General features: G+C 32.1%; 3 protein-coding genes across 6 annotated transcripts; 2 read left to right on the top strand and 1 right to left on the bottom strand.

Moving 5' to 3' along the window:
• Nucleotides 1–2,728: 2,728 nt before the first annotated feature.
• On the bottom strand, nucleotides 2,729–6,180 carry LOC18098615 (calmodulin-binding protein 60 B). Its single transcript, XM_006382360.3, has 8 exons — nucleotides 5,961–6,180; nucleotides 5,787–5,862; nucleotides 5,299–5,351; nucleotides 4,576–5,069; nucleotides 4,320–4,480; nucleotides 4,009–4,215; nucleotides 3,685–3,856; nucleotides 2,729–3,597 (listed from the first exon to the last, which is right to left on the bottom strand). The coding sequence occupies exons 1-8, from the start codon at nucleotides 6,050–6,052 to the stop codon at nucleotides 3,104–3,106; spliced, it is 1,749 nt and encodes a 582-aa protein (XP_006382422.3). The 5' UTR covers nucleotides 6,053–6,180; the 3' UTR covers nucleotides 2,729–3,103.
• A 5,757-nt stretch (nucleotides 6,181–11,937) lies between these two features.
• Nucleotides 11,938–16,148, top strand: LOC18098614 (uncharacterized). Of its 3 annotated transcripts, XR_002982038.2 has the most exons (8): nucleotides 11,938–13,116; nucleotides 13,457–13,624; nucleotides 13,916–13,957; nucleotides 14,045–14,125; nucleotides 14,222–14,341; nucleotides 14,803–14,892; nucleotides 14,978–15,771; nucleotides 15,803–16,148. XR_002982038.2 is itself a non-coding variant. In XM_024602230.2 (7 exons), exons 1-7 carry the CDS (start codon nucleotides 12,043–12,045, stop codon nucleotides 15,017–15,019), a joined length of 1,617 nt encoding a protein of 538 aa, XP_024457998.2. In that variant the 5' UTR covers nucleotides 11,938–12,042; the 3' UTR covers nucleotides 15,020–16,148. The 3 variants fall into 3 exon arrangements, 2 of the variants coding, with proteins under 2 accessions (XP_024457998.2, XP_024457999.2); XM_024602230.2 differs by having other exon boundaries at nucleotides 14,978–16,148; XM_024602231.2 differs by lacking the exon at nucleotides 13,457–13,624 and having other exon boundaries at nucleotides 14,978–16,148.
• A 1,823-nt stretch (nucleotides 16,149–17,971) lies between these two features.
• LOC18098613 (uncharacterized) lies at nucleotides 17,972–23,438 on the top strand. Of its 2 annotated transcripts, none has more exons than XM_006382358.3 (11): nucleotides 17,972–18,117; nucleotides 18,950–19,119; nucleotides 19,345–20,026; nucleotides 20,118–20,202; nucleotides 20,790–20,877; nucleotides 21,366–21,550; nucleotides 21,736–21,868; nucleotides 22,362–22,498; nucleotides 22,634–22,708; nucleotides 22,976–23,095; nucleotides 23,188–23,438. In XM_006382358.3, the coding sequence occupies exons 2-11, from the start codon at nucleotides 18,972–18,974 to the stop codon at nucleotides 23,281–23,283; spliced, it is 1,749 nt and encodes a 582-aa protein (XP_006382420.2). In that variant the 5' UTR covers nucleotides 17,972–18,117; nucleotides 18,950–18,971; the 3' UTR covers nucleotides 23,284–23,438. The 2 variants fall into 2 exon arrangements, with proteins under 2 accessions (XP_006382420.2, XP_024456530.2); XM_024600762.2 differs by lacking the exon at nucleotides 17,972–18,117 and adding an exon at nucleotides 18,233–18,253.
• Nucleotides 23,439–24,774: the final 1,336 nt, after the last annotated feature.

The following is a 24,774-nucleotide window of genomic DNA, read 5'->3' as shown; positions in this document are numbered from 1 at the left end:
AAACTTCATATAATAATTTAAATTTTTCAATGGAGATGGTTTTTTAATATCATATAAAGATTTTAATCATTAAATTGTCACTAGTGATATGATCTCATATAAATTTCAAACATCAAAAATATTTACGTAAAGAGATGTATTAAAAGTTATATTTACAACAAAAAACATGTATAGATATATGCGTAAAAATTATATATGTATATATAAAAGAAATGAAAGGAGAGCTAGACATTTTTAAATTTTGAAGCTTTTTTAATGATGTAAACGTGAAGTCTTTAGCTACATGGTTGAATTTATTAAAAATCAAATATATTTTACCCATAAACAAATAAAAAAATCTAATGATTATTGTAATTTTGATTAAAAATTTATTTATGAGGTGCATTGCAGCATCCATCTAAAATAAATTCATCTTGTAGTATGTTCTAAACCAAAGGCTTAAATAGTTTGGTGATTACCAGCATGATTTTAAGTCATATTCTATATAAATTGAAAGAAGGATTAAATAATTATTGAGAGTAGGTAAATAAGGTATCAAGATAAAACAAATTATATAGAATAAAGGGATGAAACGACGACAAAGAGAGAGAGAGGACCAAAGTGGCATGAATAATAAAAAGAATGATCGAATAGATAACCCGTCATGGTTTCGGGAGGCTAGATATTTTCATTCCATTGGTAATTTTGGCATTTGAGTTGAGAATAATTACGGGATTTGCCGTTGAAAATTTGATTGCTTTACACACGTTTCGCTCTATTCTCTTTAGATCGCGGCTAGATTCTTGAAAATTCAACTGCTTTTTGTCGGCTAATTACCGGGGTAACCTTAATGTTTTACTAGGTAGCTTACGGTTTTACTTTTTTTTTTTTTTTTTGTAAAACCTGATCTGGTTCCCGCCATGGATCAACACACTAGGTTGGGCCCGATTTTAAAGTTATGGGTTGGATAATTTTTTCTTTTCTTTACCCTGGGAAGATTAACCCACATTTTGTTTTTGAGTTTGGGTCGTCTTTAATTTGAAAAAATATTTATATAATTTTTTTAGAATTGTAATGTATTAATAAAATAAAAAAATATGACAAAAATTATTTTAATATATATATAAAAAAACAATATGCATCCCAATATATTTAATTTAATTACCTTATTTATTGTGTTTTTAAAAACTTTTACCTTTAAACCATAATTATAATATTCGACTTATTAACTGATCTAGCTTGTAGCTTATAATGGATCAGGTGGGTTATGATAAAAAAATATTATAAATTATATTTTAAAAATTCATAATAATTTAAATTTTTTAGTGAAGATGATATCACGTTAAGATTTTAATCATTAAATTATCACTAGTGATATGATCTCATATAAATATGTTACTAAGGTATTTTTTAGGTCATGAATATGTTTAATACAATTCTTAAGGTATCTTTTTTAGAAATGTTGGGGGTAAAAAATAAATTGAAAAATAGGTTTTTAGATAAAAAATACTTTAAACTCTGATTTTTCAGCAACCAAGGTGGCTGAAGTCTGGTTGAATTCCTAATATATAACTTTTGTATGAATAAACTTTTATTTTTTTGAAAATAAAAAAAATATTTTCAGATAATATTTCTAATATGTACAATATTATATAATATTTTTATCATTTTATTTTATTCAATCAATTTAATGTGCATGTCTATTTATATCGTTATTGAATTGAATAAAAAAATATTTTATTAAAAAAATTAGCAAACACAACCTAGTAAATGCCATGTCTTACAATTTTAAATATCTTGATTTACATATATTTCTCAATTCTTTTGTTTTGTTTTTAGTTATCAATTGTGTTATTTTTTTATTTATTAAAAGATCTAGTTTTAATTTATTTGACTACATCGATACATATATTTTTTTATTTTCAATTAAAATTCTTCAAACTACAATAACATCTATGGAGAAACGTGGGTACGTATCTAGAGTATTCTTAATCACTGAGCTACTGAAATACACCTTAATTTAATCATATTAATGGAGCATTAGCTTTTAAAATACACCTTATATTATTATTATTATTATTACTATTATTATTATTATTACTATTATTATTATTATTACTATTATTATTATAGATAGCCAGATACCATGAAAGTAAGTCCACATGAATTTAGATATTTGTTAACGCAAGGGGATAAATCTCCGACAAAAGACTTGGAAACTAACGCGTGGCACCCCTGTTTGTATTTCAACCACCCTCCAATCAAAGGACACTTTCTAGTCTCTCCAGCTAACCTTCTAGCTCCTTTTCCCATGAGAATGACAAAATAAAATAAAATAAAAAAATCTAAACGATTTGATCTTTCCCAGTCCCAATTCGTAAAGCTTTGAACATGACGGTAACAAATAATTAAAAAAAGAGGTGACGTGTAAATAATGTATTTTTTACCCATATGATGGTCAAACGTAATTTGTTTTAAATATTCGTGATTTACCTTGGATTAAATTAGTCATGCCAAGTTTTTTTAAAATTAAAATAATATTGATTTTTACTTTTTAAATAAAAATTAAAATGAATTTAATCTAAATTTTAATAAATTTAATAGAAAAATAGATTGATCAAGTTAAATTTCATCCAATTAACATAAAACCTTGTTAATAATAAATTCTGGACAGGCAAATCACCATATTAGTCTATTAAGCCGAGTCAGGATTTATAAAAATAGAAAAAATATCCTCTCTATTGAACTATTTTGGATTGACTGAAAAAACACGTGGAATTGAATAGCTTTTCACGTGATTTGTAAATAAAATCTGCTTTGTACAAGAACCCATCTGTGGTAATTTGTTACAAGAAGGTGAAGAGATGATTATAGGAATCATCATAAGCTAACACAAACTAAGGCAACACACAGAAGGCCCTTCGTGACATTTTTTACAAGAAGGGCAACTTGGAAGCTATTGTACTAAGCTAACAGACTAAAGGAGTGAGGACCCTTTATTGCATTTGTTACAATGATGGGAAAGAAAAGATTGCAAGAGAACAGGAAATCTAATGACTAACTCTCCTGCACCTAGGGGAGTTTACCTCCTAAATGCCGAGAAGCTTACTACAAGCCTAGTGATTTACATACAGAGACCTTGCGACATTCTTTTAGCTGCGACGTCCCGCATGAATGACCCCATTTTGAGGGCAGCACGGAGCTTGCACCATCTTGCTTTTGGTGCTCGAATCTGGGACACATGGACACCGAAATTTGGATGAGAAGAAAAAATGCCTACATCCCCTTCATTATCTGCAGTGAAGATGAAGGCATTGCCTGGCCCCCATGTTGAATTGCCAGGAGACCAGGTTGGTGTTTGGACATCAGACATGTCCCCAGCACTTAATTGCGTGCTTGTCAGAACTGGCCAACCATTTGGAGACCAACTGTTTTCCCCATTGTAGGGAAGGGGGAAAAAATCTGTAAACTTGAAGCTGTTCCGAAACACTTGAGGGAGTGCTTCCACTTGATGACTAGTCTGAGATACAGACACTTCTAATGGACTGCCGCTTTCTGCATATCCATATGATGTTGAACTAGGTGAGTTGTAGAAATCCATCCGCACTTGTTGCTGATCTGCACAAAACATCTTAGAAAAATGAGAAGTGTGAACTTGGAAGCACTGATTTCAGAGACAATTATGGCAATTGCAAGCTCATATACCTTGGCGTGCGACTGGGAATTCAAGTTGCTGCTGAGCTAGATTTGGATCATTAAATGGCTCAGCCTGCAGGGTTGTGAAGGACCTTGAGGGGCCAAAGAGAGCAGTAGCATCCATCTGGATGAAGTTGTCCACATTCTCATAAGCTTGCCGCTTAATGTTTTCCACCAAGACCTACCAGATTTAACAAAGAAATTGATCAATCACATGGAAAATAGAAACAATGGACATTTCAAGGAGGGACTATCTGTTCCAATCAATGAATAAATCCAGAGTGTCTAAATTGAAGGATTGCCATGAATCCCATGGTCTTATGCACCACTTACTTTTTGAGGAGGGGTGAGATTATGCAGGGGTTCGTATTTATGGCCATCAAACATTGCTCCTACAACTTGGTAGATGGAATCGAAGAGCAGGCCGATGCTTTGTCCAGCATCAAAGTAACTATAGAACTTGCTATCATCTACAACACAGGTGGTAGCATGCCTGATGATGGTATCCCATGTCCTGTTTGAGATACCAGATCCAAGTACCTGCAATCCCATGGTTGTGATGGATTCATTAGATCAAGTACTCGTAAAACCTTGAACAGCTTAATAAAAGAAATAAGGGTATGAAAAAAAGGAGATTCTCTTACATTGCGCAGCTTTGTTGGATCGATCATATACAATCGCAGAAAGTCCTGGACGGATTTAACTCCATCAATTGCCAACCGCTTATGGAGTGCACCATCTTTCGCTATCCTTTCCAATCGCCATATTTCATCACGGAAGTGTGGAGGGTGATGTTTCTGATACGCTGGATGAACAAATTAACTGTCAGTCTCCTTGTTTTATCATAGATTTTGCTAGAAACAGACAATATGTAGAGTTGAAGTTGAGTTTCCAACTTACACTCTCCGCGGTGATCCTTAACCACAAAAGCTTCGCTTCTTCCTTCTCTAATCCTCGTTTCACCAGAAACCTTTTGCACAGGTCTAGCACCTAACCTAAACTTTCTGCTTCTCTGCCAACTAGAGTTATCGGTGAACACCATATCACCTAGTTGGCCAACACCATCTCTTAATGTAATAGCGAGGTCTCCGGTCACCAAAGGCCTCCGACCTTCTCTTTCGCGAATCACCCTCGCTGCGAATTCAGACTCGGTCCAATCTTCTTGATCATCAGAGCCAAAATCAGCATCAAGGGGAACTATTTCAATCTTCAGGGAAGCTAGAGGACCAGATGTGACAATTGTGTTGGTATTGGCATCCATCAACACAATCGTGACTGGTTTGTCATCCTCGGCTTCTATCTTGCCACCAGTGAAGATGGTGGGGGGCAATTTGTTAACAAATTGCAACATCAAGCCTCTTTTTACAGATGTCTGAGGCTGATTAAGCGAGGAGCTGCAAGAAAGTGAGCAGAAAATGAATTTGTTCTGATTAGAACCACAACGATAGCAAAGGTTATTGACTTTTTATATAAATTTTTCAAGATCAATACAAGCTGGAACCAGTCACAACAACTGTTCAATTGGATCAAGCTTAATTTGGTCTCAACCTTGCCGTGCCCAGATTGTTACGGAGCTTTTAACATATTTTTCAAAGATAACAAGCAAAAGAAGCGATAGTTTACCTTGAGGAGGATTGAAGAACTCTTTGAACTGTTCGTTCCACCTCATCTCGGATCTAAACAATCAAGAAACAGAACAAAATTTTAAAGACTGCCCAGAAATCATTCAATACTTCCCAGTTTTAAGAATTTGAGCTATTTCAATCAGATAAATCTTTACAGGCCAATCCTTATTATAGAGTACTATATGTTTACTCATGGAAACCAAAATAGCCAACAAACACACACAAGAAGAAGAGGAAGAGGAAGAGGAAGAGGAAGAAGGTAATGACAAGAACAACTCAAAGTATAGCAGAACCTGTCACAAATCCTAATCACAGATTGAACTTGAAAATTGTCAAGTTGCTGTTTTGAATGATCACAAGTTACCATTTGAACATAAAACTAAGTGAAAATGGACTTGGTTAAGAAGAACACTATTACAAATGGAAATAAAATAATGCAAGCTATATTCATTCTGTAAGAAATATAAAAAGAGAGAAAAATCTCACCACAGCTCGAAGAAATGGTTCCATTTCAGACACCAAATCACTCACAGAAAGCTTTCCCATCACATCCCTAACAGCACTGCAAGAAGAAAACCATGAAACACAAATTAAAAACTGTTAAACCAGCAGCTAAAATCATTAAAAATTCACAAAAAGAATGAAATAAAATCAACCCACTTCTTAAATCTCTTTGATTCTTGAGCTGCAGGGGCTCCCATCGCTATCCCATCTCCCCCATCAACAAACTGAAAATCCCTCTTCGACGACATCAGTACAGATTCCAACAACAACAAAAACACCCTTTTCAAGAAATGTACAATAACCACTTGAAACTAAAAGATTATGATAAGTACAGAGAGCAAACACTTGAACTGCGTTGGCTTAAATAGGGAGTTATTAAATTGACTTAAAATCAGTATGATATTTAATCAACAAGTAGAAGCTGCATACGAAGCTTCATTTTTATCAAATTCAAAAACATCATCTACAAAGAACACGCTATTGCTCAAAAGTCAAAGATCAATTTTTGATAAAGCTCAACAAATAAAAACAACAACAAATCCTGTTTTTGGACTCTCCAAGGTATCAAAACAAACGTTAGAATAGAGGAGATATCAAGCTGAAATTTGTTAAATAAAAAAAGACCAAGAACTTGGCGCGAATGATACCTAACCTTTTATACTACACACACAGTCACACACACATAGACACCCTACGTGCGTTGAAATCTTGTACAAGTTAAGGAACTATCCGCGTAAATAATGATTGAAAACTACATTCCCACTAGTGCTTATTTATATTATATACGAAGAAAAAAATTTCAATCATTAAAAATAGTAATAAAGTGATGCATTGTGAATTTTTTCAGGATATTATCTTAGAATATGCTTGCAGATTCAAGATTTAGATCAAGGAAATTTATTAATAAAGTAAATTCACTTAATCATTTCATTTATTTTTTCGTAAAACTTTTTGAGATAAATATTATATATTCCAAATATAAAGCGAGTCTTCGTGTTTTATTAACAAAACTCACCTTTTGAAATTCGTTGGATTTCTATTATTTTTTCGTCTTTTTATGAAATTCAACGCGTAAAACATAGTTATTTTTAATAATAATAATAACATAATATATCGTGTTAGCTTTTCATCTATATATGATCATGGTATTTTCAGATATATTTATTAGATTCGAGATTTAAATATAAAAAGTCAAGAAATGGAGTGAAATTACTTTATTATCTCAACTAAACACGTGGCTGATTATATATATATATATATATATTTCACTTTGGTCCCTTCAAATTTAAACTTATCAATATTAACCTCATGATTTCTCATATGTCCAATACAATTACTTTCACTTGGATAGCTAGCAGCCTAAGACGACCGGGCGACATGCTTACTTCTTCCAACCTTTTCTCTCGCCCGTATTTTCCTTCATTTTTCCCTCCCAGAACCTCATTCATGCAATGCGTTATTTTTCTACATAAATACTTAAAAATTCAAAGATACTCGATGATATATTCAAAAAGTCACCACTTTGTGGTTTCTCATATATATATATATATAAACCCCCACACAGGAAGTTTTAAAAACTTTCAGATTGAATTTAGAAAATCTTAAAGTATAGGGCCCTAAATGAAACATTAATGTGGAATCCATGCGACTTTAATTAGATTAATTCGAAGTTAAAAGCTTTTTCAAGCTACCACAACATATTTCTTAAAAAAAAACAAATATAGATTACTCGAAAAGAAGCTTATATCATTGAATTAATTTATATAATTGAATTAACTCGAATTCATTTATTTTAATTAAAATAATTGTTTTTTATTACTTTAATTGTGTTTAACTAAGTAGTCCAGATTAAATAAATTTTATTTAATTCAATTAATTAAAATTTAATTTAAGTTCAAGTTAGATTTTGAATCATGAGATCTTCGAATCAATGTTGAAATAGAATCAAAAGATTTGCACAAGGGAGTGGTTTTTTTAATTATTTGGAAATATAATTAAGAAAACACTGTAGCTTGACGCGTCACTAATGTTGGAATAGAAGGTCGCTGGAAGATAGTGTCCGGAACTTCTATGCCACGCGTTATAGATTTGGGAAGTGACGGCTTTGAAATAGACCATGCCATGCATAAAACACAAAACAATTTCGGGATCTTTGAATTAAAATCTGAATTTCCAATTGAATTGGTCTAAAAGAATTTGAATTTTGAATCCTGAATTCAATTCAATTCATATTCAAGATTATTAATCTGTCTAACACATTTACTTTTGTCTTAATCTATGTTCTTTCCAACGTTAACATTAAATTCTTTATATTTTGTTATTAATTTTTTTCAAAGTTATTAAACTTGATATGATTTATTTAAATCACAGGCAACATGAGTTAATTTAAGTTAATTCAATATATTATTGTGTTAAATTGTTTTTTTTTAAATAAATGATGTAATTTTAGTTTTTTAAAAAATCAAAATTAAATTTAACTAGATTTATTAAGTCATGAATTGACTTATCAAATTTACTTGACATGAGACTCATCTCATTTCATTCTCATTTAATTTCAAATTCAATTTAATCTAAATTTTGATCAGCATATTTTACTTGTTGACCAAGTTTAGCAACACTAGATTTTTTTTTTTTTTTTTTTGTTATTCATCAAAAGATAATGATTTAAAACTAAAACACGTAACTAGAAATTAGGTCTCTCTACTCTCAACTCTTATGTTTTAGTGGCCCTTTCTATTTCCGTTTGGTTAAAAAATGTCTCCGGTATGTGCTTCATTTTTAAAAAAACTAATGAGGCTTTTTAGGTATCATTTATGTTGTATTTTTTTTTAAAAAATGTTAAATAAATTATCCAATTGTCAAGATTTTCAAAAAACTTTGATAATAATTGTAGTATTCAAATTTTTTAACCTTAGACATGACAAACTGGAAAATAATTAGATAGAAGTCATTTTTTTAAAAGGATTTTAATTAGATATATATAGCATTTATGTGGTAGCATAATCAAATTAAGTTCAAAATAGTTTGTGTCTATGATAATCTTTTCACACTATATGGCATCGAGCAACAATTGTTAACGTGCTTTGAAAATTAACGTGAGTGAGTTGTATATTCTAGAGGATTGACTTGAAAATTAACATGTCACCATGGATGCTCAGGAAATTAAATAGAGGTCTACGTGCATGCATGCTGGCCCATTCAAATTAAAGCGACTAGCTACATCTCGATCATGTTATCATCACGAATATAGACCATGCATGTTCTAAAAGATCTCCTGGCCTCTTAATTAATTTCCACAGGTTTCACGCGTGTTCACCTACGTTTTGTTAGTTTCGCACAGTAGTGAGCAAAAAACAAGAGCTGTGATCGTGAAATGTTGAGGGGAAGGGGAAGAGCCTCTCGTTGGTTTCTCAAAGTCAAGCATTTCACTATATATCTTCGTCATTTTCATTATTGCATGTATGAACCATTCAATGCAACGTGGAAATGATGCTGCATAATTAACAACCTGTCGACGAGAAATCGATCTCGTGAATTAATGATACCAATGCCATGCATGCTTGTGATCTTCTTATTCACATTCGTGAGCTTCATGTTAGGAGATTAATCAATTTTATTACATTATATATAGTGAAAAAAATTGAAGTTATTAAGACTCAAAATTTGCTATTTTAAGAAAAATAGATCCATAACCATGGCTCAAGCCAACTTACACCCTAACTTATTGTATTTTATATCTAATGACATGTTATCTCAAGAGCTAGGTTAACACGACGGTGAAGAAGATATGCTCATTTTCTTGGCTTTTTATAGCTCAAACTTTGAGATTAATACTTAGAAAATTTTGTTATATTCCTCTAAATTATATGTACTACATCCATGCAAATAGTTGCGGCTTTAAGATCATCTAGAAAGAGAATTTAGTCTAAATTATATGTACTAGATCCATGATATATATAACCCATATATGTTTTCTGGTAATTTTCACGCGGCTTCAGATGAATTAATACTGGGGGCATCGATCGATCAAACAGCAACACATAAAACTTGAGGTCTAAAAGACATTAATTGAATATTAGTAGGCCATTGATTGATTCCACTAAGCAGAGAATGTCACTGGTGAAGTCTTGTCCTTGTCGGTCCTCCTGAGCTCATGGGACTTTGATTTGCTGTCCAGGAAGAATAAATATATAGTTCAACTATAATATTGGAGAATATTTTTAACATGCTTGATTTCGACGGTCTTGTGGGACCTATATTTGCCATGCTGGCTACCGTGGTCACTGGCACGCACATGGTGAATTTAGACCCCGAGGATGGTGTTAGCTAGGTCGACCCGCCATGCCTTTTCGGGTTTTACAAGTACTGCGGTCAATAATCAGTGGTCATGGTTTATATGAGTCAAGTGGCCGGAGATGGAGTTACCGAAGTTTCTGTGCAGTTTCTGGGTGTTATAATTTTCGCTATTGTATTTTCTAGGAAAATCCCATCATGCAGGAAAATTCTTGGAACCTGCGACTCTCTTGATACACTGCAGTTCTTCTTCTTCTTTTCCTTTTTTCCTTCTGTGTTGTTGAACTTCTGCGGGTGTTGCTCTTGATTGGTTTTCAAAAATTTTTATTTTATTGTTTTTTTTTAAATAATATTTTTATTTTTTAGATTGTTTTAATGTGTATATATCAAAAATAATTTATGAAAAATAATTTTTTTTTAATATATCCTAAAAGAATTGGAAACGTAGATGTGATCTCAGCAGATGTAATGCTGATTTCTGATGCTTTCTTGGGGCTTAGGTTTTTGACTGTTATGAGAAATTAATTAATTATAGGCCCAGGATTTAAAATTCGAAGGAGTCAAGGTCAGGCTTCAAGAAAATGAAGAACAGTTAGGGTCTACGTTCAACCCCTGCAAGGGTCACAGCAACTAGGGCATAGAGTCCATGAAGGTGTTGCTAACAGCTGACCCAGTCGAAACCCGTAAACAGGCCTGAAATTTAATATTAGCTCATGGCCGAAAGCACATAAAGGGTAGCTAATACTTGATCCAATTGAAACTCTATTAAATATTAGTGTTGGGTTGCTATATTGAAATAAGATTGATAAAAATAAATTGGGATAAAGGGATATATCTTTATGGGTGTTTTTTTTCTTAAAAAATATAAAATTTACTTCAAATATATTGTAATAAATATATATATTTATGTATCTAAATATTCATTTTTTAACAAAACACATTTTTATTTATTTTAAAGCATTGATCATATATAATTTAAGTGATATGATAAAATAAAATAAAGTAAATTAAAAGTTAAACAAAAGAAAAGGCTTATAAAACTTAAAAATAAAGTTTATTTAAGTAATTTATCTTTATTCTAATTCCAATACTTGGCATGAATATCAATTGAATCTTGCTTTTGAGGTTATGATTTGGGATACAAGTTCAGAAAATTTTGTAAAAATTAACTTTTATAATCATTAAAATAATAATAAAAATCATCAAACCATTGAAGATATTCATAATTTTTATGTTCTTGATATTGACAACAGTTGTATCTAAATATGTGTATCATCTGAATATAAAATCAAAAGGTAATTTAAAACAAATTATCTCAAAAATTAGCTTCTTTTTAGTTTTAGTAACAAAAAATAATTTTCAACTAATTTTTATATAAAAAGTTTAAAACCCTGTTTGTTTTTATATTTTAAAAATATTTTTAAAAAAATTTATATTTTTTTCTTTGCTTTAAATTAATATATTTTTAATATTTTCAAATCATTTTGATTTGGTGATATCAAAAATATTTTTTTAAAAATATATTTTTTATTTTAATACATTTCAGAACGTAAAACACTTTAAAAAATAATTGTTACCACACTCTTAAATACCTATCTCTCACCATGAAGATATCATTATTGTGTAAACTAATATTTATAAAATATTATTATTTTTTGATATTTTTAAAAATTAAATTTTCAATAACAATGTAGAAAATAATTTTTTTTATCAACCAAAATAACTTTTAAAATAAAATAAAATAATAAAAAAAGTATTTTATTTTTAAATATTAGAGTTTTTTTTATAAAATAAAAATAAAAATAGATCGTGATTAAGTTATTACCTAACACAAACATCATGTACTTATCTCTACCTTTCCTCTTTCCCTTAGATCAAAATCAACAAAATCCACAAAGGAAATCTATAAAAAAACTCAAAATACCCAACAAAAACCAGACAAAACATGACCCCATCAAATAATCTCTTTGCTTCAATAGACATGGGAACAAACTCCTTCAAAATGCTAATAATCCAGACAGACAAAACAGGAAAATTCCTTACTATTGATCGCCACAAAGACCCAGTCTGTCTTGGTCGTGACTTTTCTTCGTCAATCTCCAAAGAATCCCTTTTTAGAGCTGTAACTTGCCTTAAAAGATTCAATCAAGTACTCAAAGCCAACAAAATCTCCCCCCAACAGACAATATGTGTTGCCACTGCTACTGTACGTGAAGCAAGTAATGCTTTTGACTTCAAAAGATCAGTTCTTGAATCAATTGGCTTTGAAGTTTCTGTTTTGTCTGGTGAAGAGGAGGCAAGGTTTGTTTATCTGGGTGTGCTTCAGTTTTTGCCAGTTTTTGATAAAAGAGTTTTGGTGATTGATATTGGAGGTGGGTCTACTGAGTTTGTGATTGGGGAAAGAGGGAATGTTGTTTTTGGGGTGTCTTTGAAGTTGGGTCATGTGGGTTTGACTCAAAAGTTTGGTAAAGATTGGAACTTGATGGAAATGAGAGAGTTTGTCAAGTTAGTTATTAAGGAATCTGAGTTGGTTGAGAAAGTTAAGGATTTTGGTGGTTTTGAGGTTGTTGTTGGGACTTCGGGGACTATTAGAGCTATTGAAAGGGCTGTGTTCAGTGGTTATGGGAAAGAGTGTGTTGAGGGTAATGAGGTTTTTTTAAGGGATTGTAAGAGGGAGTGGAAGTTTAGTAGAGGGGAATTGAGTGGTGTTGTTGAGAGACTGTGTAGAGAAGGCGAGGAAGAGAGGGTTAAGAGAGATGGTTTTTTCAAGAGGAGATCAGAGTTTATTGTTGCTGGTTCTGTGTTATTGGAGGAAATATTTGAGGCGGTTGGAATTGAGGAGATGGAGGTTTCTGAGTATGCATTAGGAGAGGGTGTTATTGCTGAAACGTTGTCTAAGGTTTTTGAGGGTTATGATTTGAATGCGAATGCGAGGTGGCATTCTGCTGTAAGGCTTGCAACAAGGTTTAGCGGGAAGAAAGGAATTAAATCTGCTGCACAATGTTCTAGCATTGCCAAGGTATTATGAAGTTCCTGTGTTTGTTTACTTTCTTGAAACATTCATTACAGTGGAAGTTAATTTCTTGTTGAATGATGAAGAAAATGCTAGATTTAGCTGCCTGCGTGCCAATCTGAATGTACTTCATTGTGGCTTAAATATGTTCGTTGTTGTTACTAGGTGAGAATAATTTGATGCAGCATCATTTCTATTGTCTGTCGGTTTTGGACTTTTGAGTTTTAATTCAAGCATTAGCCCTAAATGAGAAACGAAATTAAACTTTAGCTTTTAGATATTCTATTATTCTATTAGAATAGGAAAGGATTGTTGGAGGAGATGAATTACTTGATGATTTCTACAGGAGATCTTTGAGGGCTTGAGAAAATGGGGTGAGGTTGCTGGCAATCAAATCAATGTCTTCTTGGATGTAAAGGATCTTGAATGTCTTGAAGCTGCTTGTTTACTTCACAATATAGGGCTCATCACTGGTAAAAAGGGTTACCACAGGCAGTCTTATCACATTATCACGGTGAGTTCTTTGCTCTTTTCATGAGCATGATGTGCAGAGCTCAATGCTTTTACAATGTCACAATAATGTTGCATGAGTGCAATATATCCACCTACTCGGTGAAATGTGGCTATGAAATGTAGTTGGATACAGTTTGAATTGTGTGTCAGCAATTTCTATGAAGTCTAGTTCTCAATAATTTGCGTTGAGAAGTGCCATTTTTCTACTTTTGAACGTCTTGCATGGTTATAGAGAGTTATTGTTCTCTATTAGTTAAACTTTGTTCCTGACCAACTTTACCATATTTTGTAGAATGGAAATCATCTTCAAGGATACAGTGCTGAAGAAGTCAAGGTAAGAGTATCTACCTGTTGATCATGCTTTGTCCACAATGTGCACATCTGAGAATGCTCTCTGTACTGATAAAAGTTTATTTTATAGTTAATAGCGCTGCTTACAAGACATCACAGGAAGAAATTCCCTAAATTTGATGGAGGCTCATTACAAGAGTTTGCTGAAGAGGTATCTTATATGCTGTATGCTCCTGCATAACTGCCTTCATTCTTTCCAGTAGTGAAGAGTTGTACGCGCTTACAATTTAATCTGTATTGATTTCAGTTAAAGCAGAAATTCAGAGTTCTTTGTGCAATCATACGGTTATCAGTTGTATTGCAGCAGAGTGATGGTTTGAACTTCCAAGATATGGAATTTCTGCATTCTCAAGAAGGGTTCAAACTGGTAAGCTTTGTCAACTTATGAAATGAGCATCTAGAATGTTCTGATCTTGGGAATGAGTAGCTGCCTACATAAGTGATGATTTGTTTTTTGTTTTTTTTTTTTTGGGGGGGGGGGGGATTCTGAACAAGAGCTGGAAATTAATTTAAATGGAGCAAGAGTGATACCAAAATTATTTTGACAAGGAGGATTGGTTTGGGTGGAAAAAGAAAACTCTAATTTGTACATTTGCTTTATATCTTGCAGTACCCCACACACTTATTCTGCACCGTTCCTCGTGTAATTATTGTCAGTTGTTTGTATCAGAATGTGTCTATATTGTATCAAATGGTCTCTCGTACACGCATACACATGAAGTTTCCATTTTTTGTTTGAAGTTTGCTGTCATAGCCATCCATCGCGTTCTCATGTGCTTGCCTTTGGCAAATATCATTTATGGTGCGCTGACTGAAATTTCACTATAGATATTCAGGGAAGCAGGGGCCATAGCTAGCTTTCCTCTGCCTGAAGACATGGGGAAAGAACTAAGAAATGAGTTGGAACACTTCAAAATTGTAAGTTTTTTCAGCCTAAAATTAATTTGATTACTTTTAAAACAAACCCTTCTGATTAAAAATGTGAATCCTTACCCTTATTCAGGTATTCCAGCAAAATTTATTGTTGGAAGTGTTGCCAGAATAGATGCCAAACACTTAGTACACTGTAAAAGGTAATATAGCTCATGGACTGGGTTGCATCAGTGATTCCCAGTCGATTTACCTTGAGAACAAATGGTACCTGGTGGCACGTCTACATTGTTCATTTGTTGTTGTTCTAAATATGATGGTAACTCAACCTCAAGTTCGTATTCTTTGTGTTCTGTATGGTGAAAATCTCCTAGGAAAGTTAATCTACCACTCGAAGTAAAAGGCCTTTATTTGGAGAGCTTTATTTGGATATGCAGCTAACTAGAGAAAATTTAGTTAAAAGGGGCCACAGCTGGACATTGTATGTAGCGGACCAGCTTCCTGGTCAGCCCCTATTTCACATCTTTCTAGCTATCCCTGGGCGGCAGACTAGTTGCCGGACAGACCATCGGTGCTACTCTCACAAAATATAGCTCCCTTGACCTTCAAAGAGAAGCTGGGAATGGAACGGTTTCTATGGAAGTGGAGAAAGTTCAGCTGGTGTTTGTCATTGCATGGCCTACCTTCCAGGAGAGAAACTTCATGATCTTCCTGGCTAAAAGTTGCTTTTTACACTTTCTGCCTTCTCCAAGCAGCAACATGGCTTGAAAATACACCTGGAGAATGATAAAAGAGTGAGCAGTCTATTCCAAACCAGGGGCGGAATCCTCCACAAGAGGGTTTGGGGAAAGTTGTACTCAGATTCAGAATCCTTCAGAAACATAGGGGTGTGCTTCCAAGTTTGTAGAAGAATGCCTTGTAGTGGAGGTGTGAGAGGCCCTTGTGGCTTGTGATGGAGGAAGCTTTGACGGTTGATATGTGCCAGAAATGCTCGACTTTGAAATCACATTGTTTGAGCATGATTCAAACCCTTAAATCAGAGGCACCTGTCTTTAATAAGTTGGCCGGATTGCAGCAGAAATTCGTCAGCTGCCCTTTCTTTTATGCTTTTGTAATTTCCACTCCGCACAAAAGTCCTTGTAATAGCTGCATGTGAATTAAGCCAGTTAGCCCTCCTCTTGATGAGGAAAGATTATGGATAGATAGAAGAAAGTTCAGTTTGCATTCAGGGAATTATCAGTTTCTGTGTTCTTTAACTTTTTCTTGTGAATAAAAATAACAAATATGTTTCTTGGTGCTCAAAATTAGCGAAGCATTCATGACATGCATGAATAGACCCTTGTTTATGATTACTAGGCCGAGCCCTACATGAACAAGCTTATGTTCTTTTTGTGGGCTTGGGCCCTTTTATCAACAAATCCAAATCCCAATACCACTGCGATCTCACGCGCCAGCTGCATCATAATTATTGGACCTAGTCCAAGACTCATTTATCAAGTTAACTCTTTAGATTATGAGTTTGTCAAGTCAGCTTATATGTTGATTGTCGACTCTGTATTGTTTTACTTTTATTTATTTTTTTAAAACTTAAAACAACTTTATTTAGAATTAAAAAAAACTAAAATAATATCATTTTAGAGCAACTTGCAAACCAGTTTGAAAAATACTATGGTAAGTAGCACAAAATTGCTGGCCAAAAGGTTACAAAGATCTCTAATAAAACAATTTTTTTTTTTTAAAAAAAAAGGGAGGAAGAGCCGACAAATTGCTTTTTTTTGTTTTTTTTTTGGCTTTTTTCAAAGTTAGCCTAGCAAAATGAGTTAACTTGTGATTCAAGGTGTGGCTCTTCAAGGTCCGTGCGAGCCATAGCTACATTTTCCCTTGCTTGTTTTTCTCATACATTGAAGACATTAGTTGAGTTTTGGATCATATAATTAAGGTTGTTTTTTTCTTACTATATAGTAACTAAATAAATTAATTTTTTTGGAATTCGAATCTACTTAACTTAAAAGTTATTGGATACACAGTTGTTAGATTATATAATTAATATATAACTAAATGTTCCGAGCATTAAAAAAAGCATCTTCGATCAAAATAATCATCTAACTAATTTACTACTTTTTAATTAATAATCATAAAACCACAACCCTGGATTGAAGCTAGTAACTCTTTATAGTTTTATATTTGTTTTTGTGTTATAAATGATTGGGTCGATTTTAACACGCTTAGGTTGTGTTTGTTTCTCGAAAAGTGATTTTCAGGAAATCATTTTCCAAACTTTTCTGTGTTAGTTTGCTATTAGAAAAGTTGGTCAACGAAAAACACTTTCCGATCAACGAAAAACACTTTCCAGTCAAAGAAAAATTTGGTTTGGTTTCCAGAAAAGTGTTTTCCTTTTATTTTGAGCGGAAAACATTTTTTTTAAGTTGTGAAAAATTTAGAAATATCATATTATTTGTTGATTATATCAAATTTGGTCATTAAAATTTTGATTGCTAGATATATTTTGTTTTGAATATTTGTTTTTTAATTTCATCTCTTAGAATTTAATTTTTATATTAATTTTGGTCCTTATTTTTATAATTTTTATTTGCTTTTTCCTTATTATTTTTTAATTGAAATTTTTTATCTATCAAATTTGGTCCTCATTCTTTTGATTGTTACTTATTTTATTTGAAATAATTTATGAAATGTTAATTATTATTATTATTATTTTAATTTCTTCATCTTTCAATTTTTTTATTTTTTAGATTTGATCTCTATTATTTTGATTATTATTTATTTTTTTTGAGATAATTTATGAAATTATATATATTTTTTAATTTCATTCTCGTTCAACCTTTTAATTTATAAGATTTGTTCCTTATTATTTTAATAAACTTGAAAAAAATAAAATATTAATAAGTTATTTTCCAGCTCATTTTCCATGACATAATCAAATACTGGAAAATATTTTTTAATTTATTTTTCATTATACTATCAAATATCAAAAAATAATTTACTTTTCTGAAATTTAATTTTTTAAAATTTAATTTTTAAAAAATAATTATTTTCCAACAAATAAATATACCTTAATTTATTTTTCTAGAGCGTTACGCCCTGATTTGCATAAATAAAATAAAATAAAAATAAAATTGTTTTCGCCCGTTACTTTTTCTTACCTCCCCAGGCTCTCTGACTTTATAACAAACACTCGACCGCCTAAAAGAGGCAAAAACAGATTCGCATTTCAGACAGAGAGAGCCGAAAAATCTAGAAATCTCACGAATACCGGTAAGTTTGTTTTCCTGCTACACTCACCCGCTCACCGTTTGGTTACGGAGAAAACGAGAGAGAGAGTGAAAGAAAACGAAGGAAAATGGAAACATTTTTTTCCAATCCCTTTCCCGTAATTGTTTTCTTATAGAAAGTGAGAACTTCGGCTCTTGCATTACTCGGCGTTAGGCTTCGTTATTTTGTATTATTTTTTTACCTTTTTGGTGATTAAAGAGGTTAATAGTGTGTGAAGAGAGGAAGAAAGTGTCAGAATTTGATTTAATGCGATGTTTTTATTGGTTTTCGCTGTGATTGTTGTTTTGATTATTTTGTGATATCTGTTTGGTTGCTGAGAAAGAAGAGGAAAATAAATAAAAGTTGAGTGTTCATGTATATAAAATGAAGAATGATGAAAGACTCAAAATTGGAGTTTAATTAAGTTGTATGAGCCTCAAAACTTTGTTGAACTGATTGAGATTTTACTGATATATATATATATATATATATATATATATTAATGGATTTAGTATCTGTTTGTTCGTTGAGAAAATTTAGAAAAATTATAAAGTGAAAATTGAAAATTTTAAAATAATATAATAATGTTAATTCCAATTTGTAACTATTTTTAGTTTTGGTACAGGAGGCTTTTTTTTTTCTCACCCAGCTTTATTGTAAATGATACATTTTGATTTTTTATGCTTGTAATAGAATAATTCAACCATGAATAAATTGTTTGACCTTAGCTCCATTATTGGGCTTGGTGAATGGAAATGATTAGTTAATTTATATGTTTTTGTTTATCATTTTCCATCGTTACGCCAATTTATGTGTTTTTTATTTTTGTGTGTAGGATTATTGGCATATGCTTTGATATGGGCATAGAGGAGGGAGTTGTGGAGTTACATGATGATAAAGGAAAAATTGATAAAAAATTAACCATAAGTGTTCATACGTTTTCTGATTTAACCTACACTTCTCCAGTAGTATTCTTATACCTTCTGAAAGAATGTTATGCTCATGGTAAGATATCTTTTCTTTTTCTTTGTGGAAGTTATTGCTCGATTGGTTTAGTTTAATGTTGTGGGTAGTCATTTGCTTGTATAATTTTTTTTTCTATTTGAATTGGAAGCAAATCTTGTCTGGCTGGCTTTGTAATGCATCTTCTATTAATGATTGCCTTCTGGTTCACTTTAGTTGTAAAATTGAGTGCTTTCTAGTCCATGATTCCCAACTATAACATGACAGGTACATGCAAGGCAACAAATAAATTCAGAATTCTTCAGCAAAAGGTCTATCACGCACTAGAGAATTCTCCCCAACCAGGGCCTGCTACTTTTGTTGTTTGGTGCCTCTATGTCCTGCCGATATTTGGATTACATTGTGAAGGTTTCAGCCACTTGATTATATCTGCTCTTCGTCGCTTTTTAAATCTAGCTCCCATCTCAGAGGACACCTCGAAAGCAAAAGTTATAGCGGCCCGGTTATTTTTGGATATTGTGGGAGGCTTGGTTGACCATGATGAGAGGATAGTAGTGAAAATACTTGAAGTTTTTGATGTCAAGTTGGCAGATGTCGACGAAGCCTTATGCCAGTTGAATGTCCAAGATGATTATAAGCCTGACACGGCAAAAACACTTGTTGAAGATTATATTTTTAAATTGATAGACTCCCAATCATATATGACAGCAGCCAGTTTATTAGAACACTTTTCTATCCGCCACTCCGGACAGTCTTTTCTCGTCAAAATGATGCAGAACAAACAATCTAGAGCAGCTGAAAAGTGGGCAACATTTATGGGGAAATCAATGCTATGTGCTCTTGTTCAGGAGTATGCTGATCAGAATATGCTAAAGCAGGCTTACGAAACAATAAAGAAAAACGATTTGAAGCAGGAATTTCCTGATGTATATCATAAGTGCAAAGAAAGGTTTATTGATTGACTTGTAATGCCTAGAGCGTACTTTATTTTCCCTCAAAATTATGTTTTTTAGTGACTAGAACATTGCACTGACCGGCAGCTCATTGAAGAAGTTAGCAGAAAAGGCATTATGGGATCTTGCTGAGGCAAAGACGCATGGTGATAAACAACTTCTTGAATATTTGGTAAGGAGTTCTTGAATCAATCATGACATGCATGATTTCTGTGCATTGCATAATTGTTTACTTACCTGCAGATGAGAGCTTTATTATATAGGATATGCATGGTTTCACTATATTCAGCTTAATATTGTGTCACCAAATCTTGAAACTTACTTTCAGTAGTGTTTTTTCGGCTGGTTTTTTTTTCTTCTTTTTCGTCTGAAATTCTTTGAACAAGGTATATTTGGGTTGGCCATACACAGTCTACTATGTTCACCTATTTGACATGCATTCCCTGTAGTTTAGCTTTCGTTTTCTTAAAGTATCATGTCAGACATGTCAATACAAGCATTGATTACAATGTCTGGTAGTGATAAAAACGCTATCAAATCAATTAAAAAAGTTAATGAGATAGGATAAGCATGTAAGTTCAGAAGAATCCAATTGTTTCTTTTGGTAATCTGTTGAAAAGAAGGGTGACCAAATTTATAGCTGTGTTGCTTTTATTATTTGGAAAAATGATGGTGAACCTGTATCTTTTGTGTTTTCTTTGGTTTTTCCTTTTTAGCTTTATAAATATGGTACTCAAACTTGAAGATTTTTCTTTTAAGGTTTACCTGGCAATGGAGGCTTGTTACTCGGAGAAAGTTGATGAGTTGTGTGAACGATACTCCCTTGAAGGTTTTCTGAATGTCAAGGGTATGGTTTGTATATGTTTTCTGGTGCTCCCTTGGGCATCCTATTGAAGCTTGACTGGTGCAAAATTCTGATCATGCTCATTAAAGTTTAGCAAAGTTTAAGCTTGGTTCGAAGTTTCTATTGCATCCGCTCTTGACACAGTCATGTATAACATGCACTGTTATGTGTTTGCAATATAGACTCTAAAGGAGAAAAGTTGGGTTGAGATCCTATTGGGCAAGGCCCAATAGATTGACTGGCATGCTTTTGTGTCACCTGCTCCATTAGGTGGTCCAATTGTTCATTTTCCTTTTATTCTTGGATACCTGCCAGGTGCCAAACATGTCATTCTAGAAACTATTGTCACTGAATCCTTCCATTATGCATGTCATTGGTTAAAGGAGCACTGAAGCAATAGAAATATTGAAATGAGATCATATTATGTGGCTATTAATGTTTAAAATTGTCATTGGAGGTCACTTACTCTTCTTCTGTTTGATGCTGTTTAGAATCTGAGGGTAGTGTTCTGCAAAGCAAATACCTGCATCTTGATGAATTGGCTGTTGAAAATATTATTTGGGTTGATGAAGTTGATGGTTTATGTGCTGCAACTAGCCACATCGAGGGATGTAAAGTCGTTGGCCTTGATTGTGAATGGAAACCCAATTATGTAAAAGGCAGCAAACCAAACAAGGTAATAACAGATTTGCACTTTGAACACAAAAAAGGATTTCCAGAACTTGTATATGTGGTTTGGGTGTTGGTCGTCATTATCTGATGGATAGTTAATACTCTTCTTAAAAATACATGGCTGTTGTTATATAAAAACTCTCCAGAGTCTATTTATTCTATAATGAAAACGGGTTCTTTATGTTTCAGGTTTCTATCATGCAAATTGCATCTGATAAGACGGTTTTCATCTTTGACTTGATAAAGTTATTTGAAGACATACCTGATATCTTAGACAACTGCCTATCCCGCATTTTGCAGTCTCCTAGAATTCTCAAACTTGGTATGATATATACAAACAAATTGATCTGGGGAGCATTGCTGTTTTTTCATCATTATACAAGTCCTTAAATCTTTTAAATGAAAATTCGATCTATTCCTAGAGAAAGAGCTGTCCTCTTATTAGCTTTACTTTTTTGAGGTTTTGGGATAACTTTTGTAGGTATCGTCAGCTCTTAGAAATCAGAACACTCATAATCGACTTCAATTAACTCATAAAAGAGGAATATTAGTTTTACTTGCGTTGACAATGGCTGTTTGAAGCTCATCAATTGACCTAAAAAAAGACTTGCTATCTATGCCGCTGATTGTCAGACAAAAATCAGTACTTGCCACAGTACCTTTGGAACTTCTTTTGAGTGAACTATGTATATACATGTGTATATATGTAATACTATGTACATACGTATGATTAAGTATACGTATTTATCTAGAAATTGATAAAAATAAAAAGTAGTGCTATTTAAATAAACACGATGCTCTATGTGGATTTGTAGGTTATAACTTCCAATGTGACATAAAGCAGCTAGCTCATTCATATGGAGAGTTGCGGTGTTTCAATAACTATGAGAAATTATTGGACATTCAGAATGTATTCAAAGACGCTAGAGGTGGTTTGTCAGGACTTGCTGAGGTATTTTAAACATGAAGGCACCACCATCACTTCCTGTTCCTATTTTCTATATCCCCCAGTGAATCTAAATCCATTTCAGTTTATGATTTATCTATATTGCCTTTATATACTGTTATTTGCACTTCATTAATTCAGAAAATACTGGGAACTGGTTTGAACAAGACAAGACGAAACAGCAATTGGGAACTACGGCCTCTGAGTCACAACCAGGTATTTTACTTTTGTTTGCCATCATTCACATTTTCCATCTGCTATAACTTCTATGACTGCCCAAAGCGATTCGGTTTTATAACAGCTTCGCTTTCAACCAAAAAGTTCTCTGATTTGATTTTCATATGCACTGATCAATTCGTCTGTCTGTTTTTGTTGTGTCCTCTTGGTCGTGGATGCGCATAAGATATGAGATTATCAACCCTTTGATCTTTACATTCATCTGGAATAAAACATCAAGAAAACTAAAGCAATATTATTTTGCAGCTAGAGTATGCTGCTCTTGACGCTGCTGTACTTGTTCACATATTTCATCATTTTCACAATCACTCTCAGTCTGCTGGTTTCCCAGACGGACACGACAAGATCGAGTGGAAGTCTCATATTGTAAGAAAACTATAAGTGAAAGCGTGCGTGGAATTGTTTATGGTTGGACATTTTGTATCAACTTTTAGCTTTTGCTGCGGATTTCTGTACAGGTTTCTCGCATGGATAACCCCAAGAAAGCAAAAAAGGAGTCTAAAAATAAAAGAGAATTGGAAGATGATATCAACAAGCGTGGGCAATCAAATTAGTGATTAAGCACTTGTTTTTCTTTTCCTTTCATTAATTGTCTAACAATAGTTTCATTGTATATATACATCCATTTTGGTTAGGAGAAGAAACGCTGATTGGTCAAATTTGTTGGGCTATTTTATTTTATATTGGAAAAAAGATTTTTTTTTTCTCTCTAAGCAATATCAGCATGTGAATATTTCTTCTTAAATATATAATTTGTTAAACGTTTCGCTTCCTTTTCTTTTTTCAATTAAAAAAAGGGTGCAGTACCTTGCAATCCACATTTCTAGTTAGGCAATCATGCATTGTTATGAACTTATGAGACCTCATCCGCTCCACGGACTAAAAAAAAAAAAATTGAAATGGAAATGTGGATTGCAAAAAAAAATTGATCTGCTCTACTGACCACATCTTAGTTTCGTTACGGATTATTATTTTTTTCAAAAAAAATTATACACACATGTATTTTTGACATGTTTTTATAGTAAAAAACAAAAAATTTATGTATATATATAATCAAATAAATTAATAATTATATCTGTTAATAAATAAAAGGAATCATAAAAAATAACTTAAAATAAAATTAGAAAAATCAAGAAATAAGTGTAGATTAAAATATTTAACCGGTTGTGTTTGCTAAACTTATTTATTAAAATAATTTTTTTATTCAATCAAATGATAATAAAAATAAATATACATATTAAATTGATTAAATAAATAAAAGAGAGAGAAAAAAAATATTATGTAAGGTGTTCTATTAGAAATATTATTTGAAAATAAATATTTTTTATTTTAAAAATAAAATTCATCTATATATAAAAAAAAATAGATAAATTAGAAAAATCTTTTCAAAAATTAGATGCATACAAAATAAAAAAAATAAACATAATTTTTTAAATAAAAATATAATTCCAAAAAAAGAGAATGAGAATAAATCTAAAAAATAATAATTATGAAAAAACACATAAAAAAGCATTGATTTTAAAAAATTAATTTTAAAAGAAAAGAAAAGGCTAGGCTAACTCGTCTAGCCCATTTCATTAGGTCAACGCGTCATCTGTATTGTTCAATTTTTTTTTACCACTATGATGACCAGAAAAACAAGACCAATGGTTTTTTCAACCAAAAAAACAATTTTTTACCGTGAAAATTCCATCAACAGTGTCATTACCATGTGAGAGGATCTACAATGCATTTTGCATAGTAAATACACTAACATTTTAGTTTTTTAGTTGATAGTTATAAAAAAAATTAAAAAATAGATATAGATATACCATTCATTTTAAAATATCTATCTAGAATAAATTCCTTAAATAATATCAATTATGATGGTAATGGTAGATATTATTCCAAATTTAATTCAAGAAAAATATTAAAAAATTAATTCTTCAAGACAAATTGGTCCACCGTGTATGTTTGGTAATATAATCACTTTTATTGTTACAGTTTAAAAAAAATAAGTTTTAAAAATATTTTTAGTTGTAAATCTTTTAAAAAAGTAGGTTTAA

This window comes from Populus trichocarpa, chromosome 5 (assembly GCF_000002775.5).
Source record: "Populus trichocarpa isolate Nisqually-1 chromosome 5, P.trichocarpa_v4.1, whole genome shotgun sequence".
NCBI lineage: Eukaryota > Viridiplantae > Streptophyta > Magnoliopsida > Malpighiales > Salicaceae > Populus > Populus trichocarpa.
The sequence above is the reverse complement of the archived record's forward strand: the minus strand, read 5'-3'. Positions and strand labels throughout refer to the sequence as shown.